This window comes from Eubalaena glacialis, chromosome 5, assembly GCF_028564815.1.
Source record: "Eubalaena glacialis isolate mEubGla1 chromosome 5, mEubGla1.1.hap2.+ XY, whole genome shotgun sequence".
Lineage (NCBI taxonomy): Eukaryota > Metazoa > Chordata > Mammalia > Artiodactyla > Balaenidae > Eubalaena > Eubalaena glacialis.
Genome location: NC_083720.1, coordinates 129,171,363 through 129,184,854, shown reverse-complemented (window position 1 = coordinate 129,184,854; position 13,492 = coordinate 129,171,363). Strand labels below are relative to the sequence as shown.

At 39.3% G+C, this 13,492-nt stretch overlaps 1 protein-coding gene across 1 annotated transcript in view; it reads left to right on the top strand.

Annotated features, from left to right (window-relative positions):
- Positions 1–12,963, top strand: part of MTTP (microsomal triglyceride transfer protein) — a 46,991-nt gene extending 34,028 nt beyond the window's left edge. The window contains exons 15-18 of the mRNA XM_061191689.1: positions 482–709; positions 7,550–7,674; positions 9,927–10,097; positions 11,610–12,963. Of these exons, the coding sequence (XP_061047672.1) occupies positions 482–709; positions 7,550–7,674; positions 9,927–10,097; positions 11,610–11,781 (696 nt within the window). The 3' untranslated portion in view covers positions 11,782–12,963. The remainder of the gene's footprint in view (positions 1–481; positions 710–7,549; positions 7,675–9,926; positions 10,098–11,609) is intronic.
- The last annotated feature ends 529 nt before the right edge of the window (positions 12,964–13,492 follow it).

The following is a 13,492-nucleotide window of genomic DNA, read 5'->3' as shown; positions in this document are numbered from 1 at the left end:
TACTGGAGAAAGTTTCATGTGGAAAGGTGTGAGTCATGGCTTAGAGAGTTCCACACCCTCTCGTAGGGCAGACTGTCCCAACACTTCTCCACCTCTTTTTAGGGGCTCTACAAGATAGCCGATCCACTACGTATGACAGTTCTGCAGAGACTGAGTCTCTAGGATGACGCCATTAAATGGAAAGCTCACGGTCTTTGCAGTCAGACAGAAGGGGTTTGAGACTTACCTCTGCCATTTGAGCTTTTTTTTTGGCCTCATCTGCAAAATGGATACAATCATATGAACCTCAAAGGGTGGCTGTGAGGATTAAATGAAGAAAACGAACTCATATTCAGGCCTAGAGTTGTTTTTGTTTTGTTTTTGCCTAGCAACTGCAAATGTTTGAGTTTTTGACCCCCAGGAAAGCTCTAGTTGTAGCTCATCATCACGTACAGAACAGGCAGGGAGCTAATGTCATGAATGCTATATCCATTTTCTCTAGGTGGTCATTGAAGCCCAAGGACTGGAGACCTTAATTGCAGCCACTCCCGATGAAGGAGAGGAGAACCTTGACTCCTATGCTGGCTTGTCAGCCCTCCTCTTTGATGTTCAGCTCAGACCTGTCACTTTTTTCAATGGATACAGTGATTTGATGTCCAAAATGTTGTCAGCATCTAGCGACCCTATGAGTGTGGTGAAAGGACTTATTCTGCTAATAGATCATTCCCAGGTAATTCATTCTGCAACTGTTTACTGAATGTACCAGGCATGCTTTAAATGTACTCCATGCTTGGAGGATACAAGACAAAGTTCCACCCACCTTGGAACTCACATTCAAAGCATTTGACCCTCTTGGTATTATTGCCCTTGCTCTTCTTCTCTTTTGCCACAGGTAAATGTGTTTTCTTTTGTCTATATTATCTGATTAAGACATCTTTTCACTGTTGAGGTGAAAGAAGGAATACTCAACATAATATGAGTATAATATAATGTCATTTATATCTCAATAAAACTAAAAGGCGGTGGGGGAACCGATGTGAACAGAGACAAGAAATTATGGAGAAAATAACCTAGGATTCAACAGAGAAGAGATGGCCTTATCTCTTCACTTGGCTTTCCTGGGCACAAGGGCTTAGATGATATTTTTTTCTGAAGGCAACAGCTGAACTACATGGCTTCATAAGTTACTGATGACATTCATCATGACAACAATGGTAAGATCCAAATAGTGCATCATCCCTGCCAAATTCATAGAGACACAAGCAACCACTGACGCCAACCACACGTTTAATGGAGACTCTTGGCCCCAAATTCTCATGTTCACAGAACCTTACAAAGGTTCACTCATTGTTAAAGAATAGGATTACTTTCATTCACTTGACCTGCATTCTTCAGAATAGTTTTCAGTTTGCTTCACCCCTAAATCTTACATTACTGTACTAAGGTACGACAATACTATATTCTGTGTGGTAAGATTTAGGTGACCAGGTTACTGTGAGATGGGAGTGGGCTGCCTCATGGAATTTTTTGAGAAACAGAAAAGGGTTAATCTGAATAACCTTTGAGTTTGAGTGTTTGATGCTTAAAATTTTTTTCTTTAGTGGCTTGACATTTCCTGCCTTACTAAGCATAGCAATATAAAAATGGAATATTTGCTAAAAAAGGATCTTATGGGAAATCCTTAAAGTGATCACTTGCACTCTGATTTATATTTATGATATTGAAGATATATGAGGAGATTGGATTAAAATTTACAGACTATAGGACTTGCTTGGGAAGTTTGCTTTTGTGGTTTAATAAATTCATAAGTAATAGCCTAGTTTTTTTTTTTAACATCTTTATTGGAGTATAATTGCTTTACAATGGTGTGTTAGTTTCTGCTTTTTAACAAAGTGAATCAGTTATACATATACATATGTTCCCATATCTCTTCCCTCTTGCATCTCCCTCCCTCCCGCCCTCCCCATCCCACACCTCTAGGTGGTCACAAAGCACAGAGCTGATCTCCCTGTGCTATGCAGTTGCTTCCCACTAGCTATCTATTTTACATTTGGTAGTGAATATATGTCCATGCCACTCTCTCTCTTTGTCACATCTTACCCTTCCCCCTCCCCATGTCCTCAAGTCCATTCTCTAGTAGGTCTGTGTCTTTATTCCCGTCTTGCCACTAGGTTCTTCATGACCTTTTTTTTTTTTCCTTAGATTCCATATATATGTGTTAGCATACTGTATTTCTTTTTCTCTTTCTGACTTACTTCACTCTGTATGACAGACTCTAGGTCCATCCACCTCGCTACAAATAACTCCATTTCGTTTCTTTTTATGGCTGAGTAATATTCCATTGTATATATGTGCCACATCTTCTTTATCCATTCATCCGATGATGGACACTTAGGTTGCTTCCATGTCCTGGCTATTGTAAATAGAGCTGCAATGAACATTTTGGTACATGACTCTTTTTGAATTATGGTTTTCTCAGGGTATATGCCCAGTAGTGGGATTGCTGGGTCGTATGGTAGTTCTATTTTTAGTTTTTTAAGGAACCTCCATACTGTTCTCCATAGTGGCTGTATCAATTTACATTCCCACCAACAGTGCAAGAGTATTCCCTTTGCTCCACACCCTCTCCAGCATTTATTGTTTCTAGATTTTTTGATGATGACCATTCTGATCGGTGTGAGGTGATACCTCATTGTAGTTTTGATTTGCATTTCTCTAATGATTAATGATGTTGAGCATTCTTTCATGTGTTTGTTGGCAATCTGTATATCTTCTTTGGAGAAATGTCTATTTAGGTCTTCTGCCCATTTTTGGATTGGGTTGTTTGCTTTTTTGTTATTGAGCTGCATGAGCTGCTTGTAAATCTTGGAGATTAATCCTTTGTCAGTTGCTTCATTTGCAAATATTTTCTCCCATTCTGAGGGTTGTCTTTTGGTCTTGTTTATGGTTTCCTTTGCTGTGCAAAAGCTTTTAAGTTTCATTAAGTCCCATTTGTTTATTTTTGTTTTTATTTCCATTTCTCTAGGAGGTGGGTCAAAAAGGATCTTGCTGTGATTTAAGTCATAGAGTGTTCTGCCTATGTTTTCCTCTAAGAGTTTGATAGTGTCTGACCTTACATTTAGGCCTTTAATCCATTTTGAGTTTATTTTTGTGTATGGTGTTAGAGAGTGTTCTAATTTCATACTTTTACATGTAGCTGTCCAGTTTTCCCAGCACCACTTATTGAAGAGGCTGTCTTTTCTCCACTGTATATGCTTGCCTCCTTTATCAAAGATAAGGTGACCATATGTGCCTGGGTTTATCTCTAATAACCTAGTTTTGACTTTTGCCTTCACTAGTTACTTTCTGTGTGCTCTTGGGCGGTTACTTAATAGCTTTAAACCAGGATTTGCTACTCATAAAGTGAGGCATCTGGAACAGATGATTCACAGTTTTTATCAGCTTTGTTCTTTGCCAGATAATTTGAGGATCTTGATTTGTTGGATTCTGGTTATGAAATCATAGATTTTAAGATCTGGGAGTGACCTTAAATATCAGATTTACTAAAACTCCAACAAAACATCATTGGTTGAAACTAGATGCTAATTCCCTGTCTTTATTATTCCTCATAACAGTTCAGGATAGCTGTATATAACAAAAAAAGCCAATTTGGGGTAGCTTAACCAAATAGTTTGATTTTTATCATGTAACAAGTATTTGGAAGTAGGTAGTCCAGGATTGATATGGAAACCCTAAGATATTGTTAGGATCCAGACTCTTTTTCCTCAGGTTGGCCATCTTTACTTGTGGTTTTTAACCTCATGCTTGTCACCTCATGATTATCAGATGGCTGCTGCACTTCCAGCACTAATTCCTCATTCCAGGAAGGAAGAGAGAAGGGTAAGGTGCAGCAGAGTCTGAGACTCTTTTTCAAGAACTGTCCTGCAAGTACTATCTATTTCTACAAAAGATAAGCATCTCCAAAATAAGTCCTTTTTTATTGACCCAAACTGTGCCATATGGGTATCTCTAGCTGCAAGAGAAGCTGGTAAATATAGTTTTTCAATGGTTGTATTGACACTCTGAACAAAACTGTGTTTCTGTTAATATGAATGAAAAGAAGGACAACCAGCAATGTGTTTCATGCCCCTTAGTCCTCAAAGTCACAGAAGAAAAATTGTTCTCAAATTATATTAGAATTTTACACTGCATTTTTCCATTGAAGTATTACCTCTGGAGAGATGTATTCTTAATGAAAGAATCTCTGAAGAAGGCATAAGAGTGCTAAGAGAGTAGTCCACATTTTAAGATGCAGGAATAATAACAGTTCAGTACCACCTGTATGTACTCACCTACCCAGCAGCAATGCCTAATAGTCTGAATCGGAGTATAAATCTTGATGCAAAGATAAGTAATAACCTAGGTCAGGGTTGGCAAACTTTTATGTAAAGGGCAGAAAGTAAATAGTTCAGGCTCTGTGAGACATATGGTCTCCGTTGCAACTACTCAACTCTGCCATTGTAGAGTGAAAATAGCCATAAGTGATATATTAACATATGAGCGTGGCAGTGTTCCAATAAAATTTTATTTACAAAAATAGCCAGTGGGCCAGATTTGCCTGCAGGCCATAGTTTGCCAACCCCTGATCTAGATTATCTTGTATGATTTTTGTCTTCATTAAGCTAGGGCACTGCAGGCATATTCTAAGAGAAAGATCTTCCCTTAGCTATTGAACATAGCCCAATGCCAGTGTAATTTAGATTGTAGTATTTGGCAGATCTGGGTTTATTATACAAATATGCTGTTTGAGTCTCCCTAGCTCTGCAGAGCACTCCAGTAATGCCATCCTAGCTTCAGGGGCACATACCACTCTAGGTCAAGTGCTGACATTGAAGGAAATTTTGGCAGTGGATGACCTGTCACAAACACCAGGGCAGATGGAATTACTCTGTGCTTACTCTCTCGCTCTCTTTTTGCAGCTAACTGGATTACTCTTCAGAGAAGGATGTCTGATAAAGTCAGATTAACAGGGGGATCCTCCTTAGCCAGCAAAGAACATATTTTCCTGAATGTGAGCAATGGGATGAGTGGTCAAAATATCAGTGTCTGAGCTCTAAGAAACACCTTTAGGACCAAAAGTAAAAGATCAAAGGGGTCACATTAGCTACAAATACAAAGCTCTGGTATCTTGTTCTTCTAGTTCATAGACAAGAATTTAAATAAATATGTCCTCTTGGTGAAACAAGGACATAAGCCTATGCTTTATCTTTTTTGCAATATTTCTCAGAACAGGCTTCCTTGCACACTAGGAGACAAATGACAGTTATGATTTCCTGCTAGCCATGCATGTATGGTAGTAGAAAAGTCTCCCCACGAGAGACAGTCTGGGTATTCATTCTAGCTCCACATGCAGCCTCCAAGCCTAATTTTTCTTTTCAGTCTTCAGATGTAATACCCACCATGGAAGATTCGTATGGGAATTAAATGAGATACAAAATGTAGAGCTTTGGGGGCACAGTAGGTGCTCAAAAACTGTTAGTTCTACTTATTTTACACCCCTCAAAAATTAGAACCACTGTACTATGTGGTTTAGTCCCTTTCACGAAGGAAAGAGTGGTTTGTCCTTCTATAGGGGTCAGTGGTCTGTCCTTCTACTGGGGGGGGGGCAAACAAATTCCTCTGTGACTATGCATAAGAATTCTTCCATGATCCCTTTGCAGGAGAGAAATGGAATATTCCCGGAAAGCCAAGGCAGTCCTCAAAACCCACACTGCAGTGGAAATGCTCTCTCCCCACAAAAGCCACCTTGTTTAATAGCCGTGAAATGTTCTTTTCTATGGCAGTTGGTGTGTTTTGACATCCACGTAATGTATGGCCAGTGGGAAGGCTAAAGTCCGCATCACAGACCTCTGCCGAGTTAGGTGGACTAACAAGATTATAGTTTTCAAATGGGGAATAGAGAATATGATCCAAATAAGGAAGTACTTTTGAGGCAGGGCATACAGTAGGGCCAATTTGGAAACAATGAGAATAACAGTGCAAACGCAGAACTCGCATCTTGGTTCTGCAGTTCATGGGCATAGGTTACAATTGGGACATGATTATCGTGGTTTTCTCAGGATAATTTGTCTTCCTTCATATCAGTTATGATGCCTGAGGTAACCCCTGCATCCCACTACCACCACATTTTGTTCTGGACCTAATGTAGCAGTAAGTATCCTTAGGGCTGTCTCCTAATGCGGCCCGAGCTCTGTGTTGAGAATCTCATGCTTTCATCCAAGTGTCTTTCAGACTGAAGGTAGTTTCATGCCACAATCAGACTTTTCTAGTAAACCAAGTTCTATGATTGAGATTTCTTGCCACATTTTTTTGAAAGTTGGAGAAAATTCAGGGAGATCAATGATCAACACAATACTTTCTAGGAAGTGAAATTGCGGCATTAATAGTTGGTGAAAGCATGGCTTATTTGGTCTGAATAGGGCAGTTATGTAAAGAAGTTAGTCATGCTGCCAGTTGCTGTGGACCTAAGATCTTTGGAGGAATATCAAAATTAAAGGCACTGAGCCTTTTTCTCAGAACTGTTATCATTTCAAACACTGTCCCAAGGCAATCTGATTCCAATCCAGCTGGAGAATTTTTCAGCCAACATCACCCCACCTAATGTACAAAGAATTGCAAGACTTAAAGGGTAAATGCTGGCAAACAACATAAAACAATGGGTTTCAGACAACTACAAAATTCCTGAGGAGGGACTACGTTCGTAAATGGGTACTGTCCCTCTGGAGTATGCCGTGGAGTTCATGTTGGTCTTGTTTGTTATTTTGATGTCATTCCAAATGTCAAACAATAGGGTATTATGGCTTAGTTAAGTTTCCTTGCCTTACTTTCCTAGCATTCCTTTCCTAGGGAATTCCTGGAAGTAGTATACTGCACTGGCAGTTTTTATCCTGCCTTTCGTTTACCAGCAGGATGCAGTTTACTATATTTGACACAGCACATAACTACAGAAGTGGTAAAGAACTTCAAGAGATCATCTATCCCAAACCCTCACCCCCATCCCAAAGCCACACTGGATTTCTGATGGATATGCTTTCATTTTCCCTAGTCTTGTGGTTCTCAAATTTAGGTGCATCAGAAGCACATGAGAGCTTATTAAAACACAGAGTTCTGGGCACCACCCTCAGAGTTTCTAATTCAGTAGGTATGGGGCTTCCATTCCTAACAAGTTCCCCGGATGCTCATGTTATTTGTCAGAGAAGCACACTTTGAGAATCATTGCCCCTCCCAAAGTGAGGCAAAGATTGAAAGAAAGCACCCTTGTCAATTGACACTTCACTTCTTTAGTATTTTAATTGACTAAATAATTTAGCAAATCAATAACCTACTTCCGTGATCAAGGTTAGAATGTGTTTCCAAGCCTAGGGAAAGACTTCAATGTTAACACAACTCAAATGGTATTACCTACAGCCGGAGGTTGAATGTGCCTTTGGAAAGGGGCTGGCTAAATTGTGCCCCTCCCCCTCCCCTCCTCCTCCTCCTCCTTCTTCTAATTCTTCTTCTTCTAACTATTATTCTATATTTTTGTTTCTAGGAGCTTCAGTTGCAATCTGGACTTAAGGCAAATATGGATGTCCAGGGTGGTCTGGCTATTGATATTTCAGGTTCAATGGAGTTTAGTCTGTGGTATCGTGAGTCTAAAACCCGAGTGAAAAATCGGTAAGCATATGTATAGTACTCTATGCAAAGAACCACAGAGATAAGGTTTTTTAAAAATTTTATCGAAATATAGTTGATTTACAATGTTGTGTTAATTTCTGCTGTACAGCAAAGTGATTCAGTTATACATATATATAGTTCTTTTCCGTATTCTTTTCCGTTATGGTTTATCACAAGATATTGAATATACTGTGCTATGCAGTAGGACCTTGTTGTTTATCCATTCTCTATATAATAGTCTGCATCTGCTAACCCCAAACGCCCAGTCCGCCCCTCCCGCACCCGCTCTCCCTCTTGGCAACCACAAGTCTGTTCTCTATATGCAGAGATATGTTTTGGGAATTAACTTTCCGACTTCTTGAAATCTATGCTTTCTGTTTGTAATCATTAAATCGTAGAGTAGGGAGTAACCATGGGAAGTCATTCTTTCCATAGCTTCTTATGAGCAGGTAGGTACCTAATATGACTCAGCCAAGGATCTTTTCGCTTTTAAAGACATCCCTGGACAGCTTGCATAGTGGATGAAATGTTCATCTTCTCTTGGTATTCCACTTTACTAGTTGACAATGCTGTCAGAAGACTTTACTTTTAAGAAAATTTTTTTAGCTTATCCCTCTTGTTGGGATTTAAAATCTTTCCTCTTTTGCTGTCCTCAGTGGAGAAAAATAAAAAGATGATCACTTTTGTGAGAATCTAAGTCTTAAACATGGAGTCCTTAAGTGTTTTTATTAGTGTTCATTTTTCTAAACAGAATTTTCTCTGCTCCTTTAGTTTTTCTAATTGACCCATCAGATCAAATGAAAGTGTTTTATTTTGAACTTAAAACAATGTCTTTGAACCAATGTGATAATCAAAAGAATTATTCTTCTGTTTGTTGTAATACTGAAGAAAAGAACATGAAAATGCAATTGATTTTTACCTTTTGGGATATTTAAAAATACAGTGGGGCAGAAGTGAGATAGGAGTGCTACAATTAGATTTTTAGTTTATTTTGAACAATGGATGAAGGAATTGAGAAAAATCAAAAGGTGGCACATTTAACATGAAAGGTGACCCTCAGTGTTACTAAAAGGAACCAAAGAATGAGAAATGGGAGAGGCTTTCAGAGTGATAAACAATATAATTTAGGGCTTCCCACTGCATCAGTCATCTTGGTCATCTTTTTGATGTATTTTCTAGACAGAAGTTTACCCAAATTAAACTGAACTGAATTATTTTCAGAAGGAAATCAACAACAGCTACAACAAAAATTTCTGGCTTTTTAAAAGAGACACGGTATCCCTAAGTATCTGCCAGTGTCCACATTATAGCCAATTCATCTTCAATTTTCCATTTGTTCATTTAAAAAATATCTCTTAAGCCTTTGTTGAGTGTAAGATATTAGAAGGTATTCAGGGATTTAATGAATTCAGGGAAAAGGATTCAGGGATTTAAATGATACCACCTCTGACCTACTTTTACATTGGCAATAGCAGCAGGTGTGCTGTGAGAAGCACAGCAAAAATTAGTAGCCTATTAAAAGAGCACGAACGTACAACTCTGATTTCATCTAAAGCCTACAATTAAATTAGAGTAGTCCTAGAGGTAAGTCTTCTACTAGGATTGTTATCCTCTTCATTTTCATCCAAGCCTCTATCTTAGTCAATCCAATCTGTCTAGGTGATCACTGGAGAACCTACGATATCTGTCCTTTCTGGGGCACCCAATATACATGCTGTAGGAATGGTTCTTTGTGATACTGTATTTTTAGAATATCTTGGCAACCACAGACTTCTGTCATCAGAGACCCTTTGGAGAAAGTAATGAAATGGAATTGAGGTAGCTACATAGAAGCCAACAGAGAGATATTTACCAAGAAAATTGTTATAAACATCAACTGTCTTCTGGGTGAGCTTAGACTTTGTTTTAAGATAACACAGGTATTTCTCACTTCCTGATAGGACCAGGTCCCAGGCATGTTTTCATCATGGCTCTTGGTATGCGCATACCAAACATTAATGCCTGATAGACATTTCATTCCCACATCTAGAATTGAAGGCTGGGGGAGGACTCAGGAGTAGGGCAAAACTTCACTGCCCAATTGCTGGGACAAACCAGTTCCTGGTTACCAACAGAATTCTAAGCACATTTAGGTCACCTATTAGTCCCTTAAGTGTTTCTTTCCAGTTATCAGCATGAGAAATTCAGACCCTGTGGTCTGTTAGTTCAGCTCAGTTAAATGTGATTAACAGCTTATTTTGCTCAATTCTTAGGGTAGCTGTGGTGATAACTGGTGACATCACAGTGGACTCCTCTTTTGTGAAAGCTGGCCTGGAAATTGGTGCGGAAACGGAAGGAGGCTTCGAGTTTATCTCCACGGTGCAGTTTTCTCAGTACCCTTTCTTAGTGTGCCTGCAGATGGACAAGGATGGAGTTCCGTACAGGTAAGAAGCAGTGCTTATGGAATGTTCCAGGGCCAGCCCCAGTTCACCAGGAACTTGCACCCAGTTTTGAGCATTCCATTACAGAAATTAAAGGAAAATGGTAAAAACCCAGTGAAACATGACTTTTCTTTAAATGAGTAAAAGAATAATTGATAAGACTAAAAAAAAAAAAAGTTAGTTTCTAGGATACCAAGAAACTGTAATGACTAGTTCATTTGATTCTGGAGATAATATCATATTCTAGCCCAGAAATAATTTATCAAGGCAACAAAGGGATTTGATTTACCGTAAGAATTGCCACACAGTTTCAGCAAAAACACTAGATGCATATTTACTATCAGCTATCTTCACAGTTGTCTCTTGGACAGAAAGTTCAAAACAGAACATCTGACAATCATTTACCATGGTTTAAGAGCCCAGATGAATCACAATTTTTAGGTAATCCATACAACAGCAACTTGACCTGGTTTAAGTTTTGGCTCAAGCTTAAGATTTTGGGATTTTGAATTTATAAAAAAAAGGCTTTTAGTAGAGTACTTAGTGTCCCAGAAACTAAATATATAACTGTCCATGTAGTTTTCCCAACACCTTATCCACTCCAGAGCTTTTCATTTACACTGTGCCCTTTGAATTTTGTAACAATTATTGTAATAATACTATAGTGAGGAAGTAGGATGCTTCGGGTCTAGGGAGCACTGACTTTTCTGTAGTGGGTGTAGAGGTCACCTTGACATGCACGCTTAACCATGAAGGGAATCTGTATACTTAAAACAGAGAGCCATGTTTTACGTTATCTCCTTTGATAAGTAGGCCAGAGTTAAGCACCTTCTTTCTTTATTTTTTTATTTCATGATCCATTGAAGGAATGCTAGATGATGTAAGGACAAATATGAGCAGGTTATGTTTTTACAGAAGAAAAGATTGTAGATTATAGTACATTAAACTGTTGCTAATTTATTAACTCATGTCTAGAATAAACCTCCATTAATACATTTTAGAAAATCAACCTTCCAATGGTCAAAATGCAGTGACCAGCAGCCCAGGCACAAGGCTAACTGGTTAGGTTCCACACTTCACTTGGGCCAGGGCTCTGGGGATGTTTCTTTCCCTGGCAGCATTCTCAGCTTAAATCCAGTTGCATTTGCTCCTTTCTCAAAAGGGGAATACTCCAAAGGTGGGGCTCCTGGAATGAGGGTGGGGGACATAGCAAGGCCTACAAAGCTTAGCAGCATCTGCAGAAAGCTGAGAGACATTTGGCCCTTCATTCCAGAAGAATGAGTCGCAGCACTCCCGTATCCCGGGCGTGTGAAGTGTATCTGCTGGTGTAGAAAGAAATGCGAAGGAAAAAATCACCCCATTCGTGGGAACGAAAGCTAGTCGTCTTTGGCACTCACATCCTTTCTCAAATGGCTTTGAAACAGAAGCTTCAAGTGTTCACTCAACAACTTGGCTCTGACGGGTGTGGGATGACTTTAATATGTGTGTAATTTTGTTATTATTGTTCTTATGCAGGCAATTTGAGACAAAGTATGAAAGGCTGTCCACAGGCAGAGGTTATGTCTCTCGGAAGAGAAAAGAAAGCCTAGTAGCGGGATCTGAATTCCCGCTGCACCAGGAGAACTCTGAGATGTGCAAGGCGGTGTTTCCTCCTCAACCAGAGAGTAGTTCCAGCGGTTGGTTTTGAACCTGATGGCGCTGTTTCACTGGAATCCATCTCCCCGGCAGGGATACGATGTGACCTGCCTAAGTACTTGCCCTCTGAGAGCACAGTGTTTACATATTTACCTGTATTTAAGAGTTTTGTAAAAAGCAGGGAAAAACCTCACATAATTAAGCTTGGGCCTGAATCATTCAGTACTACCTACAGTGTCATTTCGAGCCAACCTATGTGACACTTTTAGTAGCATTCTTAGTTTTATTGTATCTCTCTCAAATCACATCTAGTACTATGAAAATAGTTCTGCCCTAAGAAGAAACTATTGTTTGTAAAAAACAAGACACACAGACACACATTCAGGAGAGCACAATTTTGTTTCAACAATTTTCAATCAATGTACATGAAGCCCTTGGTAGAACCTTACACAGCTTGTTTCTACGAAACATGCCCAATCAGGAAAAAACAGACCTTTTTTTTTGGAGGGGGGAGCATGAAGGAAAGGGATAAGACTTTTAATGGCTTTTGTCAGCCATCTTCAAGAATTAATATTTATCTCTTCTGTTAGTTGTATTGAGTATTGAGGTAGGAGGCACACAGAATGAACCGTACCGTCTCTTCTTTCTGCTGGCCATGTAGTCAGATCGCTAGAAGAAAGCTAATCAGTCCTCTGCCTTCTGCCCTACAAAAATGTCGGACTCAGCATATCAGAATTAGAAATATTAATTTCAGGAACTCCATTTGATTTTTTCTTGTGCTGTATCTCTTTGAGACTATAATGTGGTCCACTGTCCTTTATAAGGGACATCCTCAAATATTCATCATTTTATTTTTCACTCAATTGTTTTGTGGTGGAAGTTCCAGTCTGTTGGACTGCAGTCTACAAAAGCCAGAATGGCTGAGAGAATTTAATAATGCTTTGAGAACCTGATGGATTTGGACTTCTAAAAAATGAAACCAAGAAAAGAGTGTCTCTATTTGTACAAATTAAAAGAGCCATGTTAACCATTTTCAAATATTTACTAATAAAACAGATACATGTTTTGATAGCGACAGGCCCAAAACAGATAACAGGTGCTCATTTGTCCGTTAAACACACACACACACACACACACATACACGCACACACACACGGGAAGTTTAGCTAGCCTGCCACTAGTTGTAAATTTAAAATGATGTGTGATGAAATAAATATGTGGAATTCCTATTGAATTGCTTTTGTCTTCCATTACTTCGAGCACCATATTTCTCTGTTCCTGCCACTTTCTGAGCCCAGACACATATACAGCTAAGCCTCTGAAGCTCTATAGAACAGGCCAGATGCTCTAATAGGTGGTCAGAGCCCTTTGGAAAATACGCTATTGAAAATAGCAGCAGAAGCAGTCAGAAGCTCTTAAGGACCGGCAAGCTTAAAAACAAGCTCTAAGCCCAGTTTTTATAAAGCTCTGGACCTGCACACGTATTGTTATGTTATTGAGAAGAGAAAAAGGAATAAAAACAGGAGGGTTTCAGGGGTCCTCTTGGTGGTGGTGGCATTGGCCTTGGAGGAAGCGTTCTGTAGAGATACTCATGCCGCAGCAAAAGCAAGTTGATCCAGGGCACTGAGCTGAAGATGCTGTGGGCTAAGGAACCTCATCCATGTGACACTTAGTAAATCACAGCTGCTTCTGTGATAATAACTTACTTATTACGTAAAATAATAGCTTCCTTAAGAGTGATGACTGCAGTGTCCTGGATATTA